At 37.6% G+C, this 26,256-nt stretch overlaps 1 protein-coding gene and 1 pseudogene across 1 annotated transcript in view; one reads left to right on the top strand and one right to left on the bottom strand.

Annotated features, from left to right (window-relative positions):
• The window catches only part of LOC140242477 (retinol dehydrogenase 11-like), a 54,073-nt gene extending 33,649 nt beyond the window's left edge, over positions 1-20,424 (bottom strand). The window contains exon 1 of the mRNA XM_072322210.1: positions 20,175-20,424. Coding sequence (XP_072178311.1) covers positions 20,175-20,424 — 250 coding nt within the window. The remainder of the gene's footprint in view (positions 1-20,174) is intronic.
• A 4,791-nt stretch (positions 20,425-25,215) lies between these two features.
• LOC140242476 (very long chain fatty acid elongase 6 pseudogene) lies at positions 25,216-26,016 on the top strand (annotated as a pseudogene).
• Positions 26,017-26,256: the final 240 nt, after the last annotated feature.

Here is a 26,256-nt window from a genome sequence, read left to right as displayed (position 1 = left end):
TTTTGTACTTTATGACAAAGATCGTACTTCAAAATCTTCAAAAATGGACTTATCGGTTTTTGCAAACAAACCCTTCATATATATATATACATATATTACATACAATATGTACGTATCTAATCTCATGATGAATGCAATGTTCAGAAAGAAATGCTCCGCACACTACCCGATGGTATAAGCGGAGAATACTGTATCATGTACTTTATACGTAAACCACTTCACACTTATCAATAGTCTGCAATTAAAAGACCTCTACAACCACATCCATTTTGAAACACGGATCAATTGATTTGATTTGATTTGATTTGATTTATTTATTCAACGTAAATTCATGCAAGAAAAAAAAGCACAGTAAAAGTACAACAAGCAATATACAAACATATAATCAACAGAAGAATATTTCATTATGCTAAAAAAATAGAAATACATAATATATGGAAAAGGGAAGAAAGCAAGAGAGAAAGAAAAAACAATGAATATGTACAGATGTACGGTAGGATAGCCCATTCAGCTCAGTCTACGAAGACATGGCTGTTCTTCCAAGGGGTCCTAACATGAAATTGATATCAGGATAAAAAGATTCAAACTGTTAAAATATGTCATTGACGACAGAAAAAAAAATTATACTGACTGAGCTACAAAGAAAATAAACTTATACTATGGAGGGATTACAAAAAATCTCGAACAAATGCATATACTAGAAAATGAGGCAGGACTACCAACAACTATTAAGTTTGGAGGGAGATTGTTATATTGCACAGCACCCTATATGATAAAAAGTTCTTTTACTGTATTCTGTCCGAGGTTTGGCAATGCTAAGTAACCGGTTGACCTTAGTGAATAATAAGAATGACAATATTGAGATTGACCTGAAATACGGAGGTGCAAAGTCATTTAATGAATTAAAACCATGGTTTTCAAGTGGCAACAATGCCAAACTGCTAATGACTTCAATCTTTTGAAGAAGTGCAGTTTAAAACAACCGTATTATACTGCTTCATTAAAGGCTTTTGTTGATTCACTGTTAAATAATGCACGTTCACGTGTGCATTTTTATATTATATGAATCTGTTTTACTTGTGACGATTTTTATGCAGACCAATCCAGTTTCAGATACATCAGTTACAGGTCAATTTCACTTCAGGGAAAGGCTGCAATAACCTTTTTACTCATGCTTAGTTTCAACTTCATGTGAACTGGCTTCTATTAGGTTCTCAAATCTTGCAGGAAGCCATTATAGTCAACACGAAAACATAAGACTTAAACAAATACTCTGCAATGGTAATCATGGTTTCTGAGAAATACAGATTAGTTTATTGCATTCCATTAAAAAGTTATCGGATCATTGGTTCTAGTGCGCTATGATTTTGCTATCATCAGCAAAATCAACAATAAATGAAATGAAAATACATTCATCAACACAGTTTCTGTAGAAGCAGTCATAAAACTTTTTTTTCTTTTCAACGTACATATTGTGTGCAGATTATTCGACAGTTGGTCGTTGGAATCACTGCCGACTGCAGCATGATCTAAGGATACCTCCAGATGATTTTCAGATTTTTATATTTGAACAACTATCAATTAGCTAGATTGAGCATAGAGTTTCAGAATTTATGATAATTGGGATGAATACTAAGTATATTTTCAAAAATTTATTACAAATTGAAATGAACAAAGATGATGACATGGCAGGGCCACCATAAGAATGCATGAGTTGGGGCTAAAGGAAGCAGAACAAAAGAAGAAGGCATGCAGAGATTATACATAGGTGAACTCGCAAGCAAGCGGTATTGTAACGGAATTACACTGCTACATTACTGACATATGTGAGCCTCCAGTGTCATAATCCTTGTTCATTGTAATTTGTTTAAGGTTTTTCAAAATATTGTTTCTCTGCTCAAGAACCACAATAAATTCCACAAATCTAGACATGGAGCTATTGAGTTATGTACTAAATGATGTGAAATAATGAAAATTGTGTGGATTACCCCTTTATCCCTAATCCCACCGGGTTTTTTGAGGGATTTGAAACCGCGGGGGGGGGGGGGCTTTTTTCCTCCCCTCCCCCCATTCAGATCTCGATCCTCGCTAAAATTTGCACTAAGGTAGAAGCTAATGTAATCTACAAGACTGTATAGTTGGATTTTTCAAATTTTAATTTACGTATTTTATATCAATTTATGCTAATTTATTCCAAAAAATGTATGCCTATAAATCAAAAAATAAAGCTCTAAGATTTCTAATTTTTGGTGAACATATTCTTTTCAATATCGCCAACAATAATATTGAAGCAAAAATTTGGCTTCATAATTATTTCATATGCATTTTATTGTTTATTGAATTTCTTATGTATTTCCTTGTTTTTACTTTTTGTTTTTGTTGGGTTTTTTCGTCTAAGTTTGTCGCAGAAACTTTTTAAAGCATAATCAGGCTAAAATAAATCACTATCAGCCATTGAAAGTAAAAATATTTATTTTTCTATGAATTAATTGCAAAAAAAAATTTACATCGGATTTGTACAAAAAATCATGATTTTGAGCAATTTTTTGGTCGACTAATTTTTTTCAAAGGGGCATGGCTTCAAAACGGTATGCCCCGGGATCAACAAATTTGGTCTAAAAAGTTGCGCGATACTTGAAAGAAAAAAGTCATAAAAATGTCGCGGCGAGAGCATCACGCGTTGCTGAATAATCACGCGAAACGTCGAGGGGGGCCAAATTGCCCCCCCCCCCCGGAATAGGGTTAAGGACTTTTACCTTTAGTTCAGGTGTTACAGTGTGGAAATATGGCGTTTGTATTGTAAGGAAAAGCATATATTGTCATAAAAAGCAATATTTTCAAATGATTGATAATTTGAGTCTTGATAATGGTAATCACAATACTGTTTCATAGATAGAGAGTTGCAAATTCTTATTACGCCAACACTTTGTAGTAAGTTTTTAATGAAGTTTTTGATTATTGGTTAATATCATACTCTACCAGTTCACAAATCTAGCTATGGTAGAAAACATTCAATCTAAATGCACTAATTGAACTGGGTACATTAATGTTGGAATATGAAATGATAGAAGTAAGAAAAACAATAAGATTGAAAAATATTAGGATAGACATTTGCTGAGAACTACATTCAGCATTAATCTTGTTTTTCTCATATTAAATTAAAACACAGTTATTCGTTTAAACAGCATTTTAACACAGTTCAACTGTGTTTCAAGAACTCCCTGAAGCATACAAGAGGCACTCCGTTTCCCTGAATTTACGACTTAATAAGGTGTGTGCATTTAGTCTTTCTCGTTTTTATTCGGTGCAAACTGCACAAATACATACGTACATCATGGTTACTACAGGTAGACAGACAGTTTTAGAATCACACAGTACTGTTGCGATGGAACCTGATGTAGGACTTCATACAGTGATTGAACTAAGAAACACGGAAATGGTTCTATGTCATCCGCTATAGGGTTACCAGTTGTTTACTTTATAAACCTAAAGGTCATAGTGAGAAACAAGTGAATTGCGTTTATACTTCTGGAGAAGATTATGATTTTGACCAAAAAGTTGATTCAAACGGCATAGCAGGGAAGACACATGGGATTCATTGACATTTACGAGATAAAGTTGCATGGCTCTCCGCATGTGTCACTTACACTAACTTCCTCTACAATTGTCTTGTTTTGAGCATTCATTTCAGAAGTAAATTCGAAATATTATCCTTTACAAAAGCCTTCAGTCAAACATAATGCATGACCTGTTTCATAAGTTCATGTTGTCAAGTCTGTTGAGTGACTACGAAACTTTTCAACACTCATACACACGTTGACGTGAACTTAAGTATTTTTGCAAAAGGAAACCGGTTGACGTCCAATTGTATAAAAATGATAGAATAAATGCAAAGTGAAATTATATGAACTTTCTGAAAAGAATAGAGCCGAAAATATTTTCAACGTTTCCAAACTGAGGGGCTAGTTAAAAGAATTATTTTCAAATTTGAACTATGTTGAACGAAAAAGAAAAATGATGCATGCATTATACTCAATTGACATGGAACCACGATTTGACAGTCATCTAAGATTTATCTCATTCCGGGATGCCCGCATCAGGAGTTTGAATTTACTATACATTTCGAAGTGTCAAAATTGCATAAGTGTTGTCCTTAAAAACAAAAGAAAGCAGTATGATACACACGTAATTCCACTTCTACAATGTAGCTAGAGCTCCCAACCTTAACAAAACAAACAAAGAGCGTGATGGGCACAAGCTAGCTAAGGGCTTTGATACCTGTTACGAATCTTCGTAATTTCCGTCTTGTTGGCTTTTCCTGCGACAGTCCGTACATGCTACGCAAGTATGAATTACATTCTTAAGTACACCTGTACTGTATGTGGCGTACAGCCACGGCTGCGTACATTGTAAACATTAAGTACCGTCCACATACAGTTTGAATCCGGAAGAAGGTAGTTGGAGCTCCTAGGATACGATGAAAGGTCACTTGATCACACCGATGTGATGCTTCCTACGACTAGAACACTCGTGCTAACCACGCTATCAACAGCTGCAGTTAGATGTCTGGGAACAGGAGAAAACAAGCAGAAATATGATATTACAACTTGAAGAAAAAGCGAAAAGAACTGCAACGCTAACGGGAAGTAGAAGGGAATGGAGACGACCCGTGAAGTATAGAAATTAAAAGAAAAGCGGAAATCTCTGGGAAACGACAGCATCTAATATGAAACATGAAAGATAATTACAAGATGTGAAATATACTGATAAAGCAGTCTGCTCCTTCGATAAAATATCGAACTTGTAATTTTCACTACGAACAATTGAATACCCCCAAAAAAGGAAATTTACTGGAGAAATTCCAGAAAAAAAAATGTCAGGAAAAATGAGAGCATCTAAATGAAAGATTCTGACATGAGAAACACTTACGGATAAAGCAATATGCTTTTTTGATAAAAGTATTGTGATTGTAATGTAAGTCTTACTACACTGAAATAAAAAAAAAATGTCGAGAAAAAGCCTTGTAATATACACAGATACAGGGGAAGTTTCAGAAAAATTCAAATACATAATACATGTATTTTTGTGTAATTTTCCATAATAAATCTAATAACTAATCGTTTGTGCATTATTTTCCATATCTAATCTAATTTTCCATATCTAATAACTTATCGTTTATGCACTATTTAGACAATTTTGTTCAGATGCTGACGGATTCATTGAGGACTTCTATTTAATGACTGATTCAACCTGCAATTTCCAAGTGTGTCTGACGTTTGTAATAATTCAAGCAGCGTATCACATAAACTGGAAGGTCTATAAGGAGAGCGTTTCCTAAAAAGACAGCAGATCGTGAGGCACTTTGGATTATTAGTACATTACACGATAAAAATTGAAAGCCCGAATTACAATCATGTGCTTCATTAGACTATGCATACTCCTACAAACATCAAAGATCACACAAAATCAGACCTGTTCTACAAGCCACAAACTTGTTTTTCGCTTGAATAATAACAAATTTAAAGTATTAAGTTCGATAGCGAGCAGCCCTAGCAAGAATAGCTCATTAAATTTTGAAGACACATTACCAAAAAGAGTGATTGCGTGAAAGCATTAATTATCTTCTTTGCCACAATTGGAAAGATTGTTACTGCATGTGTTTTTACTGAGCTCAGATTTAATCATGATTGTAGTAAATGAGGATTACTTACATATGAAAAACTTAGGCATATCTTGAACAATTTAAATCATGAAACTATTTAATCTACGATCCGTTTGAAATGCATCGAATTGGCTTTATACTATTTTGTTGAGTGTTTACAATGTACCCTATACAACCGCGAACTATCAACTTATATAGCCTAGGTTTGTTGATGTCCATCGCTTAAATCGAGCCCGGCCCAGAGGACAAGAACTCACTAAGATCTTGTTTATGCATGCCTCATTGAAAGATTGAACCTAATGTCCTAATATGAACATTTTTATCAAAGCCATCTAAAAAGAAATATATATATATGATGTGAATTTACAAGTTATATTGACAAATTTGAGTTAAAGGAAACCAAAGCCCAGATGTAAATGAGGCTTGGGTGAAAGCAGCAACATCAGTAGGACACATCAGTGAAAGTTTGAGGAAGATCGGACAATCAGTTTCAAAGTAAAGGTGCCGTAGTCGCTGGATAAGGAGACTGGTGACTACACTCCATGACCCCATTTTGTGCAACAACATAGAGAAAAGAACAGAATTCTACAAATTTCATTTTTCATTAAAAGTATACATTCTATCGACCTAATATGAAAATGTAAAGGGTAATAATTCCCCTGCTCCCTGAAGGAGGTAAGTCAAGCGCTCTTTCAATAAGCCAGAAAATTGTTATTGTTGTCCATAATGATGTCATAAAGTACAGTAGTCTCCTAATCCAGCAATGTGGGCACCGGAAGAAAAATTCATCACTTTGGTATATAGGGATTGTTGGATTTTCCTCTGATGTGTTCTGGTGATATTGCTGCTTTTACTCAATCCACCTTTTGGGTTTCCTATGAATAATTGTGACATTGGTAGAGCAATGGAAAATATATCTTTTGTAACTTACTTCGAAACCAGTATAGGCCTCCATAGAATTTGACTTTTTGCGAGGTTTAAAAAAAAAAAAAAGGTCGAGCACACCTGAGTTTGACATCAGTTACACATATCAATAGTACGAACAGCATTATATTGATTCATTATGTTCTTATGTGCATTAAAACAAATTAAAGTATAACATAAAGTCATTCTCGACACAAAAATCGAAGCAATAGAGGTCAGTTTATTGCCACTTGGCCTACTCTCAGATGATCTACTTTCTAGTTCATCTAACACCAAAACTCATTTGGTCTACTGTCAGTTTCATCTAATGCCTTTTTGTTTTTAATCCTCACTTGGTCTAATGCCCGGTTTGGCTAATTATCGTTTCGTCTAATAAACATATAGTCTAATCTCCTTTCGATTTTTCCCATTTGGTCTAATAAACTATGGGTAGGCCCTATTAAACGAAATGTGTATAACCCATTTGGAAGTCGGCCAACTGCATGCATGGTATTGAGACTAAGTGGCAATTGGACTAACGGTCATTAGACGAACTGGATGTAGACGAAAAGCGATTAGACCATGTGGGTTGAGACTAAAATGGCTATTGGACAAAGTGGGAGTAGACCAAGTGATAGATCACCTATCTACAGCAGGGTCATTCACATGGAATAAGCATGCATGAGATGAGAGAGATAGAGAGAGGTGGTATATGGAAGAGATTGAAGAGCAGACGAATTTATTTATGGCATTGACAATATAATCATCTATAATAAGAAGCCGTAAGTTCTCCTTTCCAAACACTGTCATTTTTTCCACAAACTTTTTCTTGATCTGCACCTTTATATACCCCTAGAACTGTTCCGAGGGTAAGTGTTTATTTTAATACTGAATAAAGTACAGTAAATGTTCAAATTCATTTTTACGTCGATGTAGGGCAATTTGTCAATCAGTTGCAAAGTAAATGTTGCCGGAAAGATGGTAGTAGATCTTGGTTTTCTTTAAAGGGATATATCAATCTTATCCTGCAGCATGAAGATGATGAACAAAATACGTGATGATAAAAATGTTTTGAAATAGTGAGGATAGAATTAGATATAAGCGCTATGGATCAGGGATAAAGAAGAATCAATGAGGAAGGCTTACCGTTCATGGATCACCATGTTTTCCTTTTTTCTCAGCTTCCTTTGCCACACGATTTATCTCAGATCCAGATTGTTTGTTGTGTAATGCCCGTCGACGCTTTCTTTTCTTTCTTTTGTTCTTTATCTTGATACGATGCAAGAAGCAGGTTAAACCTAGGCTTAGCATGGATAACACAGCTCCGATACCGACGACGATGACCCATGAGAATGCATCTTGATCAGTCGAAGAACGCACGATAGCAGGAAGTAAGAGAAAGAAGAGGCTGAACCCTGCCACTAACAATACTAGAAATACGATCAGCAATGACTGTCCGATGATCCCAGCGAGTCGAGTCGGTTTCTGCCTTGAAGTTTGACGAAATTTGATTGAAGCACTTTGATCTGCTGTGTTGCGGAGGGACACGGCAACACAATGTGATTCCTGTGTTCCATCTTTCACCCAATGTACCTCCTCGGAACTCTTCTTCATTGTCGTAGAATTCAGAATTTCTGTTTGCTTTTAAGATATTGCGGATTAAACGGGTTCTTTCCTGTTTTTATGTAATATTATTCAGACCGTGAGTCGGAATGGGATCCTTGGTCCCTGAAAGGGAGGTAAGGCGGATGCGATGACAGGCAGGGGTACTTTCGAAGAGATAAGTGGTGTGTTTTGAAGTCTAGTTCTGTCTGCGATCGTTTGATGTGGACACGAGGAACACCCCGGGATTATTTATAGCAATCCAGACTGTGCACGTGGAGTCAACGTGATACTAGTACTCCTCCACGATACGGAACATGCGTCAATAGGCAGACAGTGACGTGTTTTTACGTGTCTAGTCAATACCCTTCATCATCCCTGGGAGTTCCTTGATGCTCTTCTTCCAATCTCCAGAAATCTTGGATTCCTGGCTTGGAATGATATTGACTATCCAGACAATGACGTGAGACAATGATGTATATTTGAAAAGGTCAACTCCGTTGAGTTCAAAATTAGCATTTGTGAAACATCTCATCATGTTATTACCAAATTTTTGTGTTAATCATACATCTTTGGTGTTCACTCAAACCACCGAATACAAACAAATTATGTAGTTATCACACTCAGCATCTGCTGTAAAGCAGTAATAATTAAAGGGTGTAACCGTAAAACGAATAGAGACTACATTGAAAATAAGGAGAACGAAAATATTTGAGACAGTATCCGCCACCTGTTCTATGTTGTTTATCTAGTTTTTATATTGAGACGGACAGATTGGATGATAATTAAAAGTATAATGAATAAAAAAATGACAACAATGATGCTGATTATCATTACCATCGTTATCATTACGTAACACGCACAAATAAACGGAAGTCATTTTGTAATCCTGCAAATTTATTAATCATGTCTAAAGGAAGAAAAAAAGTATTCGGATGGAGAGGTTGAATGAAATGTCAAGGCCCAGGACCAGGTTGATGACTACATCTCTTACCGTGGATAAACAAACGAATAGATAAGATGTTACCGCTATCCTAATTTGGGACTGACAATAATGTAATCGCAAGTTGCAGATGACGCATGTATAATTTTTTCATGCCCTAAATACTTCTTGGAGCTCAAAACTTGAAGTGGTATCCTCACCCACTGTATCCATAAATGATAGTAAAAATCACTCACTAAAACGCATTTCTTGTAGATTCATCTACGCCAAGTATAAGAATTTGTCATCATTGCTTTCAGAATGAATACTGGAGAGAGAAATAGAATACTAAAGATACTAGGCGATTCCTTTGGGGCATTTTCAGAACTCGATATACAATTTGACTCAACATCTATCTACCCTTTATACCTTCTTGAATAAAGTATATCTTTTCTAATAAGTAAATATTAAAGTAGGCTAACTTTTCTGGTGTCTTGCGTCTTTCAAAGGATAAAGTCAAATGGATATTCTTATAACAAAGCTGGTCAAGACTGAAAATACATCGAGAGAGTGTTTTTCTTTTTTTTATGGGGGAGGGGAATTTACTTTCAATGTGACTAACATGAATGAAGATATGATGAAAATATGAAAATAATTCAACATTTTTTTCTTCAGCAAGGTGTACACTAATTCGACTTCATATTGACATATCTTAAGGGTAATGTCATTCAACTGACTTTTTAAAGAGGTAAGTGAAGTTAACTTTCATTATGCTTCCAATATGAAAATATGCTGAATCTCTTCCTCGTTGTCCATGCAGTTGTAATATGACGAATAGTTGTTATCTTCAACTAGACGGCACATGGATTTGATAGATATTGTAAAACCTACTTTTAAACGGACTGTCCAGCTTTCCTACAACACCGTAAGATAAATTCAATTCTTAGTTGCATGGTTTTCTTTTACCTGCTACAAAAGGATATGGATTTTGTTGCGAACAATAGGTGTGCCTGTTCAAGGGGCTGTTCAGTCAAGGGGGAAGAGTGGGGGGGGGGGGGGGCTTCACCCCCCCCCCCCACACACACACACACGTGAACCGCAAAAAAAAAGTATAATATTCGGCACGTCGGGGTGGGAAAACTAACAGGACATGACGTTCGTTGGTTCCGACTAGAAATTATTCCCATCTTAGTGTGGGAAAGAGAACATTGACCTGGGCCAAAGAAACCATGAGCACTACCCACCCCATCCTCGTCGGAGCCTCACCCAATAACCCCCTCCCCCGCCCCGCATACACACACACACACACACACACACACACACATACATAACACACACCGCACACCCGTGCACACTAAACACTATTTCCGCTGCCCCTGCTGTTATCCAAGGACAGATGAGAATGTCATGGGTACGACAGGGAGGAGAGTAGGTTAAATGCGTAATCTCGTAGGAACTGCGGCTATGATGCTTAGTTAAGATCAGATCCGTTAACGTCAAGCCGATGATAAGGTCATAGAAAGTTACGATCAAGCCACGCCCATTCATCCTGGCTTTAACTCAAGACTCTAACCGCTTGACGCTTTCAGACACAGACGGTGAAAAGACGTCACAGTTAAGATGGAATAGTTCACTGAGAATCATATCTATCATTTCGAACTCTTCTGTAGCCCACTCAAAACGGGTCGAAAAGAATCTGTTCAGAACGTAAATGTGAACTACATCGAGTTTCATAACCATGTTATATTACCACTGGTGTCAAATTCTTCCTTTTTTATGTCTTGACGACGATTAATTTTGGAGTGAGATTATTACGCTAAATGATTCCTTTTATCCCAGAGGTCATGCAGAAAAAAACTGTTTATTGGACTAGGTCTATAGACATTGATAGACTAACAAGTTAATGTTTGATTCGACTCCACAGAAAGCATATAGTGATTCTTTAGAATCATAGACATATCATATAGAATATATGTACATAATTATAAATCAGATGATAACAGAATTCAGGAAAACTTGTGGCAGCCAGGCCTCAAAGCCATTGTTAAAATAAAAGGATTTACTCTGGAATAATACGATCTTTCAGAAAGGCTTTCCCCAAACTCTATATATCTCCAGCAGGTTAAAGTTGATTTCAGAGATGCGTGAACCCACCCCCCCCCACCCCCCCCCCAAGAAACACACACACACACACGCACACACACACACACACACACACACACACGCACGCACACACATACGTTACTTAAAGATTAAGGGTGTGTCATCGATTATTTTCAAAGAAAAGAAAATAAACTTTAGGGGCCTAATCATTTTTTTTATTGCATCATGAAGGAGCGAGAGGTGTCACAATTCTTATTCACAAATAAGATATCAGCTTGATTGGGCAGCTCCAGACCCAATATCCACAAATACAAACATAGACACACACACACACACACACACGTATACTTACACAATCGCACACCAACAGACGTTGTCATACACACACTCAGAAATGTCCCTGTTTAAAGCCGGCTGAGACAGTAACTAGACATTCCTGTCTGTGGTTAGAAAAAGCATAAAGATTTTGTAAGGTAACAATTTCTAATGCCCCTGTCACACTTTATGGGATAAGGCAAACGCATGAGAAACGAACGTCGATTTCTTGCATCCGTTGATATCCGTTAGAATGCGTTTTATGTCCGTTTTACGCTTTCTGCCCCCCCACGGAAAAAAGCAGTAACTGACATTTTTATGAATGTCTACTTTTTTGCAAAAATGAATAGTCTACCCAATGCTTTCCAATGTTAATAGGTCAGTTTTGCAAAAAGAAAAATGAAAGTGACCAAAAATACAATTTTTCACTTTTGCAAAAAGCAGTAACTGCATCCAGTTGATTCAACTTTGCAAGTTTCCCCACGGAAAAAAGCAGTAACTAACAAAGCCCACGGAAGAAAGCAGTAACTAACAATTTAGTCTTTATCATTCAGACTCTGTATAGTCCTTCCTGCATATTTTTTTCCCTAATACCATTTATTTTTTCTACTATTTTTTTTTTAACAATGTAAACAGCAGTTTCTCCCATAATTTAGGAGAGTAGATATAAAAAGATTGTTTCACCAGTAACTTGACTCTGCCCGCAGGGAATCATATGACAAGTTGTAGAAAAAGCTTCTTTCTGGAGACTAGCAAACCTGGCAGACTCAGCGCGCTCAGAGTGCAGAATACGCGTGCAGCAGCTGCATGTATGCGCATAAATTCTGCAGCATACAGTAACTAGCTAAACATTGCATCACATCACACTCATCACTTGCATGGCACAGTATTGCAGGTCTGGTACAGTCTGAGTGATCATGCCAGTGCTAACCATGCTGTCACACAGTTTCTGCGGTCCAGGCATGCCTGTAAATCTATCATGAATTGCAGAGGAAAAGTCATGGTAGCCATGGCTTTGGCCAGAACCAGAAAATCTAGGTGAGCTGAAAATATATTGAAGGGAGATGAGCACTAGTATTAATGCACTAACATTAGTCTAATGTTAGATGTAGGCCCTAAAGTTTATAATAGGTCTACCAGATCTAACGTTACAGAGTAGATCTAGATTCTACTGTTTAGTGTTAGACAAAATGTCAGTAGGCCTAATCTAACGTAATAGACCTAGGTCTAGCACTAACATTGGGCATAGATCTGTAGTCTAGCTTAAGTGTAACGTCAGAGTTCGACTAGGATCTAAGACGAAGAGACTTGACTTTATCAATTGTCTAGTCCAGGGTCATGTCATGATGTGTCAGGGGCCAGGCCGGGCACTCCAGAGTCCAAAGTTCAATTAGGGTACATACCGTAGGTGTCTACCTTATTTTTACACAGAATGCCATTCAATCGACAAGACCTAGTCTAGGTCTAGCGATAGGTCCTAGATCTTATAGATCTAGACTAACCAGAAAGCAGAAGAACTTTATAACCTGGTGGTGGTAACAATTCTCCTCCCTATGGTCATGTGACATGTGCAGTTACTGCTTTTTTCCGTGGGGAAAACAGCAGACTCCTGGCCGTCTGCAGTTACTGCTTTTTTCCGTGGGGAAACTACCCAGAATCAAGGGTGAGCCACCGCAGTAACTGCATTTTCCTAAATAACATTTAAAAAATAACGGAAACATAATTTTTTCCTAAGTATTGTTAGACAACTAGGCATGGTGCATAATCATACCACAAAATTATTTTTGAATGTTTCTGTGTTTTTAAAGAATCTGCAAAAAACACAAAATCGCATTTATCTCAGCTCAGCAGCTATGCAGTTACTGCTTTCTTCCGTGGGGGGGCAGCTTTGGATTGACGTTATCTTCAGGAGATTTCCGTCAGAGCGACGAGATGACTTTGTGCATACAACAAGTTTTGTTTTGTTTTGTTTTGTTTTGTTTTGTTTTGTTTTGTTTTGTTTTCTCGCCAAAAACGGATAGTGCGATCTGACCCTTGCCCGATAGTTGTACTATCCAGCAAAGTGTGACAGGGGCATATGCAATCTCTGACATATCATTACGTATTAGTATTTTGAATTTGAGGAATTGACAGTAACTATCCGACAAAAGGACAGCGCACAATTAATTTATAACTACTTGATATCATAAACTTCAAACCAAAATAAGCACCACATTCAATACACAATACCACATTCAAACTATACATTATTATTTTCATGCACGTTTGATCAGGCTTTGACTATTACACAGAATCTACAGCAAGAAGGTTGATGTATAATGAAGACGAAGGAATAACGCTCTTTCGGCTGTCCATATCACGAAAACTGTGTCAGCAAGAGGCAAAACATGTTGACAAAACCTACAGAGACTTACAGGTATAACCTGTTGAATACCATGTTTGCAGGGAATTTGGACCATTTTTTCTTGTATCACCCAAAGTGCCGTTAAATACGCTTTATGGCAGACAATTATAAATGAATGTACTGGAAGTCCCTCCATACTTTTTACACTTTTCAATCCCTGATAGATTTATACGAAATGACACTTGAACAAATGACATGGGAACATTTTAACCGGAAACACAACTGTTTTCTTTCTTTTTTTTTTTGTTCCTTCCTTGATCTAAATCTATATGTGGGCAAAAATGAAAGTTCAGTGTTTCTGTGAAAGGTTGGATAACATGATTCCCAGGGTCAAGAAAAAGTGGCAATGTCAAATGTGTCGCGTTAGGCTGAATTAAAGACTAACTACATGGACCACATCCCTCGTCGGCCCTTTCAACACCTTCTTTATTTTAGTTAAAACAAAAAATACAAAGAAAAAAATGGGGGCGCGTTCGCCGCCCTCACCTATTAATTTTGTATAGGCGTCTCCCCTTTACGGAATTCCTGGATTCGCCCCTGTATGTAGTCACAACTCGGTGAGACAACAGTACTATGCTCCACCGACATTTGATCCGTTAACATTTTCTTGCCTTCGTATTGGCGTCACTTTTCCGTCGTCATCGCCAACGGCATCTATAGTTGGTGTAATCTGTCTAACTTTCCACAGCTCCGAATTATAATGACCACCAAATTTGCACCACAGGGAAATAACCTACAAAGAATGTCCGTCAAGTCCGAATAAGCGTGAAGTCCGACAAGGTCAAAGGTCAAAAGGTATACTGACCTTGCCCTGATTAGCACTGTACTCACAGTTTTGTGGTGTACTCTCAACATGGACCTTTTACACATTGATATTCATCGCTCGTTTTTTTTTTGTTTTTGTTTTTGTTTTTTGGTAATTTTGTTGTGCTGTTTTCATTTAATTAATGAAAAAAAATGAAATGTGTGTTTTCAGTCGTTAACTTGTTTTTTTTTTCAATTTCAAGTGAGGAAATAGCACATACTAAAGGGGTATTTTTTTCTGTTACGATGTACAGAAATACCAATTGATTGCTGTTTTGTAGATTTTTTTTTAATGGAAGTGAATGAAACAGGTGCGTGTTTTATCTGCATTTCAAAGATAAACTTTGTTTCCTCTTTTGCAGTGACAAATAATCAGGGTGTTTACCCATACAGGAAAATATTCACATGCTCACAATTATTCCTCAGTCAGTTTATGTTTATGTCATGTGAGGTCGCATGATGTGTGTTCTTATAAAAAGTAGCCAAAGTTCAAAGGTCAGCTATACAAGGTCAAGAATACACGGTTTATTCTTGTGAAATGTTTACTAAAATACAAAGTGGCTCATCAGCTTTGATTTGACACCTTGACTGTGTCACCATTATCATGGATCACAGAGTTAGGGTCCTTCGAAGGTGAAAGGTACAAAACCTGCTTTTTCCAAGTTTTTGGTTTTGAAGATACGAAGCCAACATTTTCTGTTATAAGTTTTTGATTTCATCGATTGTTTTTCACACTAAGTCTTAATGAAATGCTATGTCCCCTCTGTTAACATTTTGAGAGTGACTGTAATTCACAATCTCTGGTGAGGACGTTATTCAGCCTTTACCTTTTATGCACCAACATCTTCGACGCGTCCACCTCCCTTGTAGACACAAAGCTGTGAACGACGCTGCATGTCTCGCACTGCTCTATTGCGTGATCATGACGAAGACTCGTGAACATTGATGTCATGCCGAATACGCAAATCATCCAGATCACGTGGTTGGGATGTGTATACCCTGCTCTTTAGTGCTCACACCTGCAAATAAAATGGAATGTCCCAGACCCCTTCACAAATTCGTACCAAAGATACCAAAATAAATGAAGAAAAAATTAATTAAAAATCAATAATGCAGTTTGGCAAAAAGCTGAATAGCTGTAGATAATGAGTATAAATTCCTCTACAAGCTGCATTTTGGTTTGAAGATGAAAGCTTTTCTCATGAAATTTCAGGGGACTATATTTCATTTAAGGGCTTTTTACACTTGTAAATTTTTGCTTAGCCCCGGACTATCGGTGGGGCTAAGGGGGGGCCTTAGCCCCACCGATAGTACGGGACTATCCTTAGCCCACTTTCTGTTTACACTCGTTTTTGCCAAAGTGGGCTAGCCCCACCGATAGTACGGTACTATCTGGCCCTGCAAAATAGCAGGGGTTAGCACCGCAATTGCGGTGCTAGCACCGCAATTGCGGTGCCAAGCAAGTGAGTGTAAACAGAACGAAAAAATAATCCTGGGCTAAGCGACGGAGACGAAGTGCGACCCTCACTGACCAATCAGAAACGAGGTAATCAAGTGCTGCCGGTGCGTGCGTGTACGTGTACAGTACACAGCGTAATTATGAATATTCATGTGGTTTGGAAAGTCCGGGGCTAAGAAAGACGAGTGTAAAAAGGTCAGTTTTCTCCTTAGCCCCGGACAAGAGATAGTACGGGACTAATTGGCGAGTGTAAAAAGCTGAAAAAATTGGTACGGGACTAACGATAGTCCTGGGTCAGAGAAAGTCCGGGGTTAAGAAACACAAGTGTAAAAAGCCTTTTAAATAGTGAATTTGAATTTGAATTTATTCGTTTCATTTCCATTTTTACATTGCATTGTTGTTGACATATTGACACATAATATTACAGTAATATATCAGCATGAATTAACAGAATATATGGTACTTATACAAACGGAAATGGGGTGACCCAACTAAAAGCATAGCTTGTAAAATTTGTATGTCCCCATGACGAGTAATATTCATAATTATGTACAGAGTAATTGAGAATATAACATAGGCCTAAACATATTTACATAACTTGTACATATTTATATTTTAAAGGTAGTAAATATGAATGAGAAAGAGAGGAGAGGAGAGAAGGAGAGAACGGGAGAAATAGAGGAAATAAAGTGAGAACCGACGGGAGAGAGAAGGGGAAGAAAAAGAATGAAAGAAAGAAAGAAAGAAAGAAAGAGAAAAAATAAACAGTGGAATTAAAATGAATAGGAATTCCACATGAATAACATACCATGTAAAAAATTCATATCAGATTACCTTATAGGGTAAAAGCGTCCAGGTATCTGGTATAGGATTATAAAGGCTTTACATCGTAACATATTTACTCAAAAGACTTAGTATGAATTTGTCTTTGAATGTTTTGAAGCTTATGGTTTTTTGAAAAGAATAGGCTTAAAAATTCCAATATTTTGGTCCAGCGAAAGCAAGTGTATTGTGTTTAAAGTTGATTCTAATGGATGGCAGGTGGTAAGAAGAAGACTGCCGAGTGTAGTAATTTTGCACCTGTTCATTCATAACAAAATAACCTGTGGAAATTCAGAATTCTTCGAGCTGTACATAATGGATCCTGGATTCATAAGATATGTATCCTGTACTTTTAGGAATTTATTTTCATAGAAGAGTTCATTAGTGTGAGAACGTTATGTTGCACCAGAAATAATTCTCACTGCCCGTTTCTGGAGTATAATTTTCTGAGTTTCCCAAGGCAAGAACGCCATGATTGAGAAAGGGTAGTACAAGGGTTGAGTATATAGTATACGCAATATATTCTTCGGAAATATAGATTTTATATTATTGATAACACCAACATTTCTGGAAAGAAGTTTACTTAAGTAGCATATATGCATTCTCTGATTCAATTTTTCATCTATATATGTAGGCCAAGAAATTTTGTATTCGTGACTTTTTCTATTTGAACATTATTAGAGTATATGGCCTGGTAAAGATGATAATGAATTGTTAAATAGCATATAGTTGGTTTTCAAGAAATTTAAAGATAACCTGTTTGCATGGATTCATGTAACTACAGATTTCAGTTCTGCATTTATAATATTCAGTAGTTGGTGTGGTTTTTTTGAGAGAGGAGAAAATACTAGAATCGTCGGCAAATAATATGAAAGAAAGAAGTAGTGACGATTTGGGAAAATCGTTTATATACAAAATAAAAAGTAGGGGACCAAGCAGCGACCCCTGTAAAACACCACAAGAAATAGATCGCAAAGTAGACTTCGCACCATTAAAAAAAAAACACAAATAAATATTGTTTTATATTAGTTGGGTAACTTCTAAACCATTCCAAAGCTTTTCCTCTGATTCCATAATAGGATAGTTTGTACAATGAAATATTATGATCAATTGTATCAAAAGCTTTAGAATAGTCTAAGCACATACGTACAGTATGTACGTTCTTCTCAATTGCCGAGGCAACCTTATCAATAAAATGTAGTATCGCATGTGATGTTGGTATGCTTTTCACGAAGCCAAATTGTACATTAGTTAATATTTCACATGACTTGACAAATTTTATCAAACGAACATAAATGAGCTTTTCAAGGATTTTGAAAAAGGTTGTGAGCAAAGAAATAGGGCGACAATTACCTACTTCTTGAGGATCTCCTTTCTTGAAGATAGGTACTACTTTTGCAATTTTCATATTTTGTGGTACATCACCGTTAGAAATAGATAAATTGGATACATGAGTGAGAGGTTTCACGAAAAATGCAGCGACTTTCTTCACTAGCTTGTTTGTGAGGCCATCACATCCTGGGGACTTGTTAATCTTGAGGTTACTGATAATATCAATTACCTCCTCTTCCGTAACTGGAATCAAAAAACATGTTTCAGAATTCGGACTTTCTAAAAAGTCAAAAAATTCCTTTGTGCTGTTTGGAACACTTCTGACAACCTTTTCCCTACATTCACAAAGTATTCATTGAATAATTCGCTAATAATTAATTTGTCTCCAGTTTGGTGACCATTAATCATAAGTTTTGTGTTTCCTGTGAGCTTTGATTTTGTATTATGTAATTGTCTTATAACTTTCCAAGTTCCTTGCATATCATTAGATGTAGCTTTGAATTGGTTACAAAAAAAGAACCCTCTCTCTTAGCACTACGCAAAGTAGAAGAAAGAATTGCTTTGATTCTGGTATTTTTTATACTTATGTTCATAAACAAGCCTATTCTTCTTGTTTATTGATTTCAATACACAACGTGTAATCCAAGGCATGCAAGGAGTTTTCTTAGAATTACAGGATTTCTTTTCTAGCACGGGGAAATTTTTATTGAATAACACAGTTATTATCTGCATGAAATTATCAAAACATTTGTTCGTATCAGTTTCACTCAAAACAGAGGTCCATTATTCCGCAGCTAAGTCGTCCTTGAATTTCTGTTCATTCTCAGGGCTGAAACTTCGTACATATTCTTTGCATAATTCATACCGTTTAATCTTTAGAGATAAACTAGCAATAAAGGAAAGTGATCTGAAATGTCACTTACTAGAATCCCTGCCGCTGGAAGCGGCTGTAGATTTTTAAAGATATTTTCTATCAAGGTTGAGATGGTATCAGTAATTCTGGTTGGCTTGTTAATGAGTGGGAACAAAGCGAATAAAATGAGAGTATTCAAGAAAGCATTCACATAAATATTTTCTCCAAATTGTAGGAGGTTTACGTTAAAATCTCCCACTAGAAACGTTTTGTTATTCAATAAAGGGCTTGAGAGAATATCCTGTAATTCATTAATGCAGACTTCAGTACTATAATGTGGTGGTGTATATATATATATATATATATATATATATATATATTCCAATTACAATATTTTTGTGGCCGGGAATAACCAATTTAGCGAATAGAGTATCTAAAGCTTCACTCATAACAGTAAGTTCTGGTTTAAGCTTATATTCGAAATTAGAGGAGATATATAGAGCTACACTGTCACCTGTCCTATTCAGCCTGCTATTTGTAATTGGACTATGATAGCCAGTAAGAGCAAACACGCCGTTGCCATCATGAGGTCCATGTCTCAGTAAGTCTAACAACAAAACATTTTGGTTTATGTTATTTCAGAGTAAATTCAACTGATCAAAATTTTTGTTAATGCTACGGATATTTAAGTGAAAAAAAGGAAAATCATCATTAACATTTTGATTTTCACAAACGTGTTTTTCAGTTTGGTAAAAAGAAGGTGGTAAAATTGTTTCAGAACCTTCATCGATAAAGTATTCAAGGGACATTGTGGTAGAATTTAGCCTTTCAGCTACTGTTTCTGCTTCCTGGATATGATAAATATTATGGTTATAGATGTTGGTGAACGCTTCTGTTTCGTTTTCAATAGCATTAAATCTTAACATTGTGACTAACAGTCAGAAATTAAGATTGATGGGAATATTTACTCAAGTTTAGACATGTCGTCTTTACGGTAGATTATGATCGGGAAGGCCTTCTCGTTCTTCTTTACGTAGATCTTTCCATTGTGTGACCAGAGGAACTTGTAGCCTGCGCCCTTCCTAGCCTTGTTCACGTCGCTCAGTAGTTCCTTGGTGGATGCCACCAAATTCTCGTTGATGAAGATCTGGCCTCGACCCTGGTAGCCAAAGTCTTGGACCGTGACGCCCTTCATCTTTCTCCTGTCATCATACACGACATTCCTCGATCGCATTGGGTGCATGTTCAGAAAAAGATTTTTTGAGTGAAAAGAACTCGTAGTCTGGCTTTGCGGACCCTTGGACAGAGTTTTGAGCCGAAGAGCCTGCCTTGGAAATTTGATGGATGAAAGGGTATATCTCACTTATCCAGATTAGTGAAGATGAAACGCCTCATTTCTCCCAGCTATTTTACAGATTATTTTTTAATTTTAACACACGTCTTTATGGGGAATTATTTACCCATGTGAGCCCTTTAGGCATCCCCAGGAGAACAAAGCCACAGGGTGTCAAGTCAGGAGATCGTGGATGCCATTTCCCCTCATGATTGAGGCCTATTATGCGTTGGCCAAACAGCTCTACCAGCCTCTCACGGACAGCTCCAAGACGGTCGGCTGGAGCACCATCCTCAAGGTCCTATTACCCACCAGAGGTGCCGAAACACTTCTCGGTCATGTCTTAAGTTCAAGGTTCATGTTTCTGTAGAAGACGAATGGCCCAATTTTGGCCACTTCCACACAGCCCAGCCTACATACTTCATTTTTGCCTGCTCACATATTTACGTCGTCACTGAACTCTGGTGGATGCCCTGCAACCGCGTTCACATTGTGGGTCTTCACTTTCCCGTCCATGTTAAATGCGGCTTCGTAGCCAACAATGTTTAACAGGGAATTGGAATCCCGCCTAGGAGCCACCTCTCCAGCAGTTGGTGACGCTCATGCAATAAGGACACATTATAGGATCATCCAATCATGCAATAAGATGGAAAGTTGTTGGCCTTACCCGCAGACCATGCTGATACGACGTGCAGTGTGGTCCTTGGATGGGCCTCCAGTTGTCTCTTGACAGCTTTCAATGTTTTCTGGGCTTCTCCCACTCCCAAGCCTGCCAGGATATACCCTTTTTTCTGTCAAGGCTTGACCCTTGTTTCTGTCAAGGCTTGATCCTTGTTTCTGTCAAGGCTTGATCCTTGTTTCTGTCAAGGCTTGACCGTAATGTTGCATGGTATTTGTGCACATTTGCCTATATAGTCTTTCTGGATGGAGGATCTCGATCTGTCTGGGGACCACAAACGGAATGCTTCCCTTGCATCCATTATGCTACCGGTGAAGTGAAATGATGTCACCACAAACTATGTCCTTTACTCAACATTGCTCAACATTATTGAAAGTTGCACCATGATCAGATATTTGCTGTCTCCTGATACATTTAAGACTGCACTTGTCCCACTTTTAATTGGATATTAACAATCAAGTGAGTTGTACTTACCTGACATTGCTGACAGAAATAGGTTGTTACATGACAAAAATAAAGCAAATCAATATCATTCTTTAAGAAGAATGTGGGCTTGTGCTCTCCTGACATGGCAGCTGGAAATTTACCCCGTTACATGACAATGAAACAATGTTAATCATTCAGAAGAATGCAGGATTATGAATACCTGACATTGCCAGAAGAATGCGGGGTTATGCATACCTGACATTGCCAGAAGAATGCAGGGTTATGCATACCTGACATTGCAAGAAGAATGCGGGGTTATGCATACCTGACATTGCCAGAAGAATGCAGGGTTATGCATACCTGACATTGCAGCAGGGTAATTACCCTGCTGGATGAAAATATAGCAGTCAATTTGCCATTCATCCCTCATTCTTACTCAGTCCATTCATCTCTCATTCTTACTCAGTCCATTCATCTCTCATTCTTACTCAGTCCATTCATCTCTCATTCTTACTCAGTCCATTCATCTCTCATTCTTACTCAGTCCATTCATCTCTCATTCTTACTCAGTCCATTCATCTCTCATTCTTACTCAGTCCATTCATCTCTCATTCTTACTCAGTCCATTCATCTCTCATTCTTACTCAGTCCATTCATCTCTCATTCTTACTCAGTAAAAATGAATGTAAGAAAGGATGTTGCCATTCATCTCTCATTTTTACTCAGTAAAATGAATGTACAGCAGTCAATTTGCCATTCATCTCTCATTCTTACTCAGTCCATTCATCTCTCATTCTTACTCAGTCCATTCATCTCTCATTCTTACTCAGTCCATTCATCTCTCATTCTTACTCAGTAAAATGAATGTAAGAAAGGATGTTGCCATTCATCTCTCATTCTTACTCAGTAAAATGAATGTAAGAAAGGATGTTGCCATTCATCTCTCATTCTTACTCAGTAAAATGAATGTAAGAAAGGATGTTGCCATTCATCTCTCATTTTTACTCAGTAAAATGAATGTACAGCAGTCAATTTGCCATTCATCTCTCATTCTTACTCAGTCCATTCATCTCTCATTCTTACTCAGTCCATTCATCTCTCATTCTTACTCAGTCCATTCATCTCTCATTCTTACTCAGTAAAATGAATGTAAGAAAGGATGTTGCCATTCATCTCTCATTCTTACTCAGTAAAATGAATGTAAGAAAGGATGTTGCCATTCATCTCTCATTCTTACTCAGTAAAATGAATGTAAGAAAGGATGTTGCCATTCATCTCTCATTTTTACTCAGTAAAATGAATGTACAGCAGTCAATTTGCCATTCATCTCTCATTCTTACTCAGTCCATTCATCTCTCATTCTTACTCAGTCCATTCATCTCTCATTCTTACTCAGTCCATTCATCTCTCATTCTTACTCAGTCCATTCATCTCTCATTCTTACTCAGTCCATTCATCTCTCATTCTTACTCAGTCCATTCATCTCTCATTCTTACTCAGTCCATTCATCTCTCATTCTTACTCAGTCCATTCATCTCTCATTCTTACTCAGTCCATTCATCTCTCATTCTTACTCAGTCCATTCATCTCTCATTCTTACTCAGTAAAATGAATGTAAGAAAGGATGTTGCCATTCATCTCTCATTCTTACTCAGTAAAATGAATGTAAGAAAGAATGTGCTCAACAGAGATTGCTGCTAGACGCTAGTTATGTAACATTATACATTCACTTGCACTTATTTATAGAGAGGATAGCATTTCATTAAGACTTCGTGTGAAAAACAAACAAACGGTAAAACAAAAAACTTACAGAAAAGGTGGTACTTTACAAACCAAAACTTACAAAAAAGTATAGGTTTTGCACCCCTTCACCTTCGACGGACCCTAACTCTGTGATTCGTAACAATGTTGACGCAAGCAAGGGGTCAAATTAAAGCTGATGAGTTACTTCGTATTGTAGTAAACATTTCACAAGTCTAGAATAAACCATGTATTCTTGACATAGCTGACCCTTGAACTTCAGCTACCTTTTTTTAAAGAACACACTGTATAAGTACGTTTTATTCCGAAATTCTGGAAATCAGGTGAGCTATAGCGAAATTTGACCTTTGATCGAAATCATAAAAGCTTTACAAACAATTTCTTCCGACAAAGCAAAATATGCTGTCCCATTTATGACGGGACTGGTATGCATGCAAGAATTTTACAGTCATTTCTTTGCACAGTCATGGTACTCGATGACTGATTATGTTCTACCCACCATTTTCTCCCTCTCCCTCTCTCTCTCTCCCTCTCTCCCCCTCTCTCTCTCTCTCCCTCTCTCTCTCTCTCTCTCTCTCTCTCTCTCCCTCTACCCAATCAACACACAAAATACATATCCTATAGCTGCCCAATAGAACTATACTCCATGCTGTCACGTAGTTGTCAGTATATAAACTAAAATAATATATGGCCAAGACAACATGAATACAGCTTCCACGCCATAAGACCTCCTTGAGAAAACCAACAGTTGATACACTCTCGAAGTGACTGCGCAGCATCTTGACGGCGCGTTAAAAATTCGATAGTCACCGATCGAGAGTTATATTAGCATCATTGCACGAGAGTTATCTGTACTATATGCCTTGTTTCAAGGTTGAGCGTAAGTTTGCATACATTTGATTGTGATGAGTGCGTTGTGCATGAAACCAACATGATCAGGGTGATTAAGCATTTAAAAAAAATGGTATTGGTATGAGCTACACTTGTACAGTATACCTGACAGAACAACTAAAGCACATGGCTTTCGTCAGCTTCCCGTCCATATCCCCCCCCCCTCCGCATATGGGAGGGAGGAGGGAGGGGAGAAAGAGAATGATGGGGAACAATAAGAAATTCCCACTTGGACGATGTTCGGCTAGGCCCCCACCCCCCCCCCCCCTCCCTTTCCCCCATCTTGTGTGTGAATCCAAAAATCCACAAATATAATTGTACTTTGAACTGTAGGAAGCAGTTTTTTTACGACTTGCACAACGAGAAAGCAAACAAGGGGGCTTATAATGGGCTGAATGAAATTATTTCACTCGAGTGACAATGAAATGACCTATTACCTAGTACCTACGTCCCCCCCCCCCCCTGCGTTTGGTATACATGTTCGATATGATCACTTATATGGATCGCTGACTCTAAGCGCCGACTGAGAAAGAGGCGCCGGTACGCTGTATTAAAAGAAACGGGAAACTGGATTATTGCATATTGGCAGTGAGCATGCACTCCTGTAGCGGAAAGAAAATGAAAAGATATGGACATCGGAGTTGGTTTTAAATACACTTTTCTTCCTCAACAATCTCGAATACCGTCAAACGGATTGCTGCTTCCTATAAAGTCAACGACAGGTGGGAAGAGTGACCGAGGAGCCATCTTAATATCGTTCCTGACTGGAAGAGATTTCAGTACAATCGGATTCGGTGTAACTCCTATCTTGATAAGACAATCACTGAATGTGCCTGCTGACGTGAAAACACCTACTACCTCATTTTTTTTTTTTCAGTATATCATATCACGCAGTCCGCATTCAGCGACTTTGTGATATCCAAGAGAATAACGCATCATTGGAAATGGAAGCAAAACTACGCAGATTCGACATTTCCAAACTCGTAAATGGAAAATCATTTAACAGCGAAACAGATGGCATGTGGCTACGAAAAAACTGCTGGTTATGTCTTGTGATATCAGTTATTTATGTGGCACTAATATTTGCAGGAAAACGATGGATGTCTCAGCGACAACCGTTTGGTCTTCGTCCAATGCTGGTGGCTTGGTCGGCCGGTTTTGCGCTGTTCAGCTTTTGTGGGATGGTGGAGACGAGCCGAGACTTTCTTCGCTGTGTTAAAGAAGACGGCTGGCATGCATCAGTGTGTCAAACAGACTTCTTCGATGGTCGAGTCGGTTTGTGGATGTGGCTTTTTACCATCAGTAAAGTCATGGAACTTGGTGACACTGTCTTCATCATACTCCGCAAACAAGAATTACGATTTCTTCACTGGTATCACCACGTCTCTACATTAGTTTATACATGGTATGCGTATCGAGATTGGATCGCTGTAGGTCGCTACTTTGCAACCCTGAACTTCGTAGTCCATTTTGTGATGTACTCATATTACGCCATGACTGCTGCTAAGATAATATCTAAAGTACGGAGTGTGAAAGTCGTCATCACATCTTTGCAACTTATTCAGTTCGTCATTTCGATCATAGTCACCTTATATGCGGCATCACAAATCTGGATGGGAAACAAATGCAGCACGAACTGGACAAATATCGCATGGTCATTTGCCCTATACACGAGTTTTCTCTACTTCTTCTTAGAATTCTTTCGTGATATGTATGTTAAACCAACACAAAAGATGAAAATTTAACCAGGCTTTGTTCTTTAAACATGCTTTCTTTAATTTAGGGGAAAGCAATTACTTTGGGTAAAAAGTTTTTGATATCTGGGAATTATTGTAGATGATAAGTTACTATGGGATGTTCACATCCAACAGCTATGTAATAAGTTAAGTAAAAGGCATGATTAGTTATATGGGTCGTTTAAGACAATTTGTTAATATGACTGAATTGAAATTGATATATCATAATTCTATTGTGTTACCTCATTT

Source organism: Diadema setosum, chromosome 19 (genome assembly GCF_964275005.1).
Source record: "Diadema setosum chromosome 19, eeDiaSeto1, whole genome shotgun sequence".
NCBI classification, from domain to species: Eukaryota; Metazoa; Echinodermata; class Echinoidea; order Diadematoida; family Diadematidae; genus Diadema; species Diadema setosum.
Note: the sequence above shows the minus strand (reverse complement) of the source record. Positions and strands in the feature narration are given on the sequence as shown.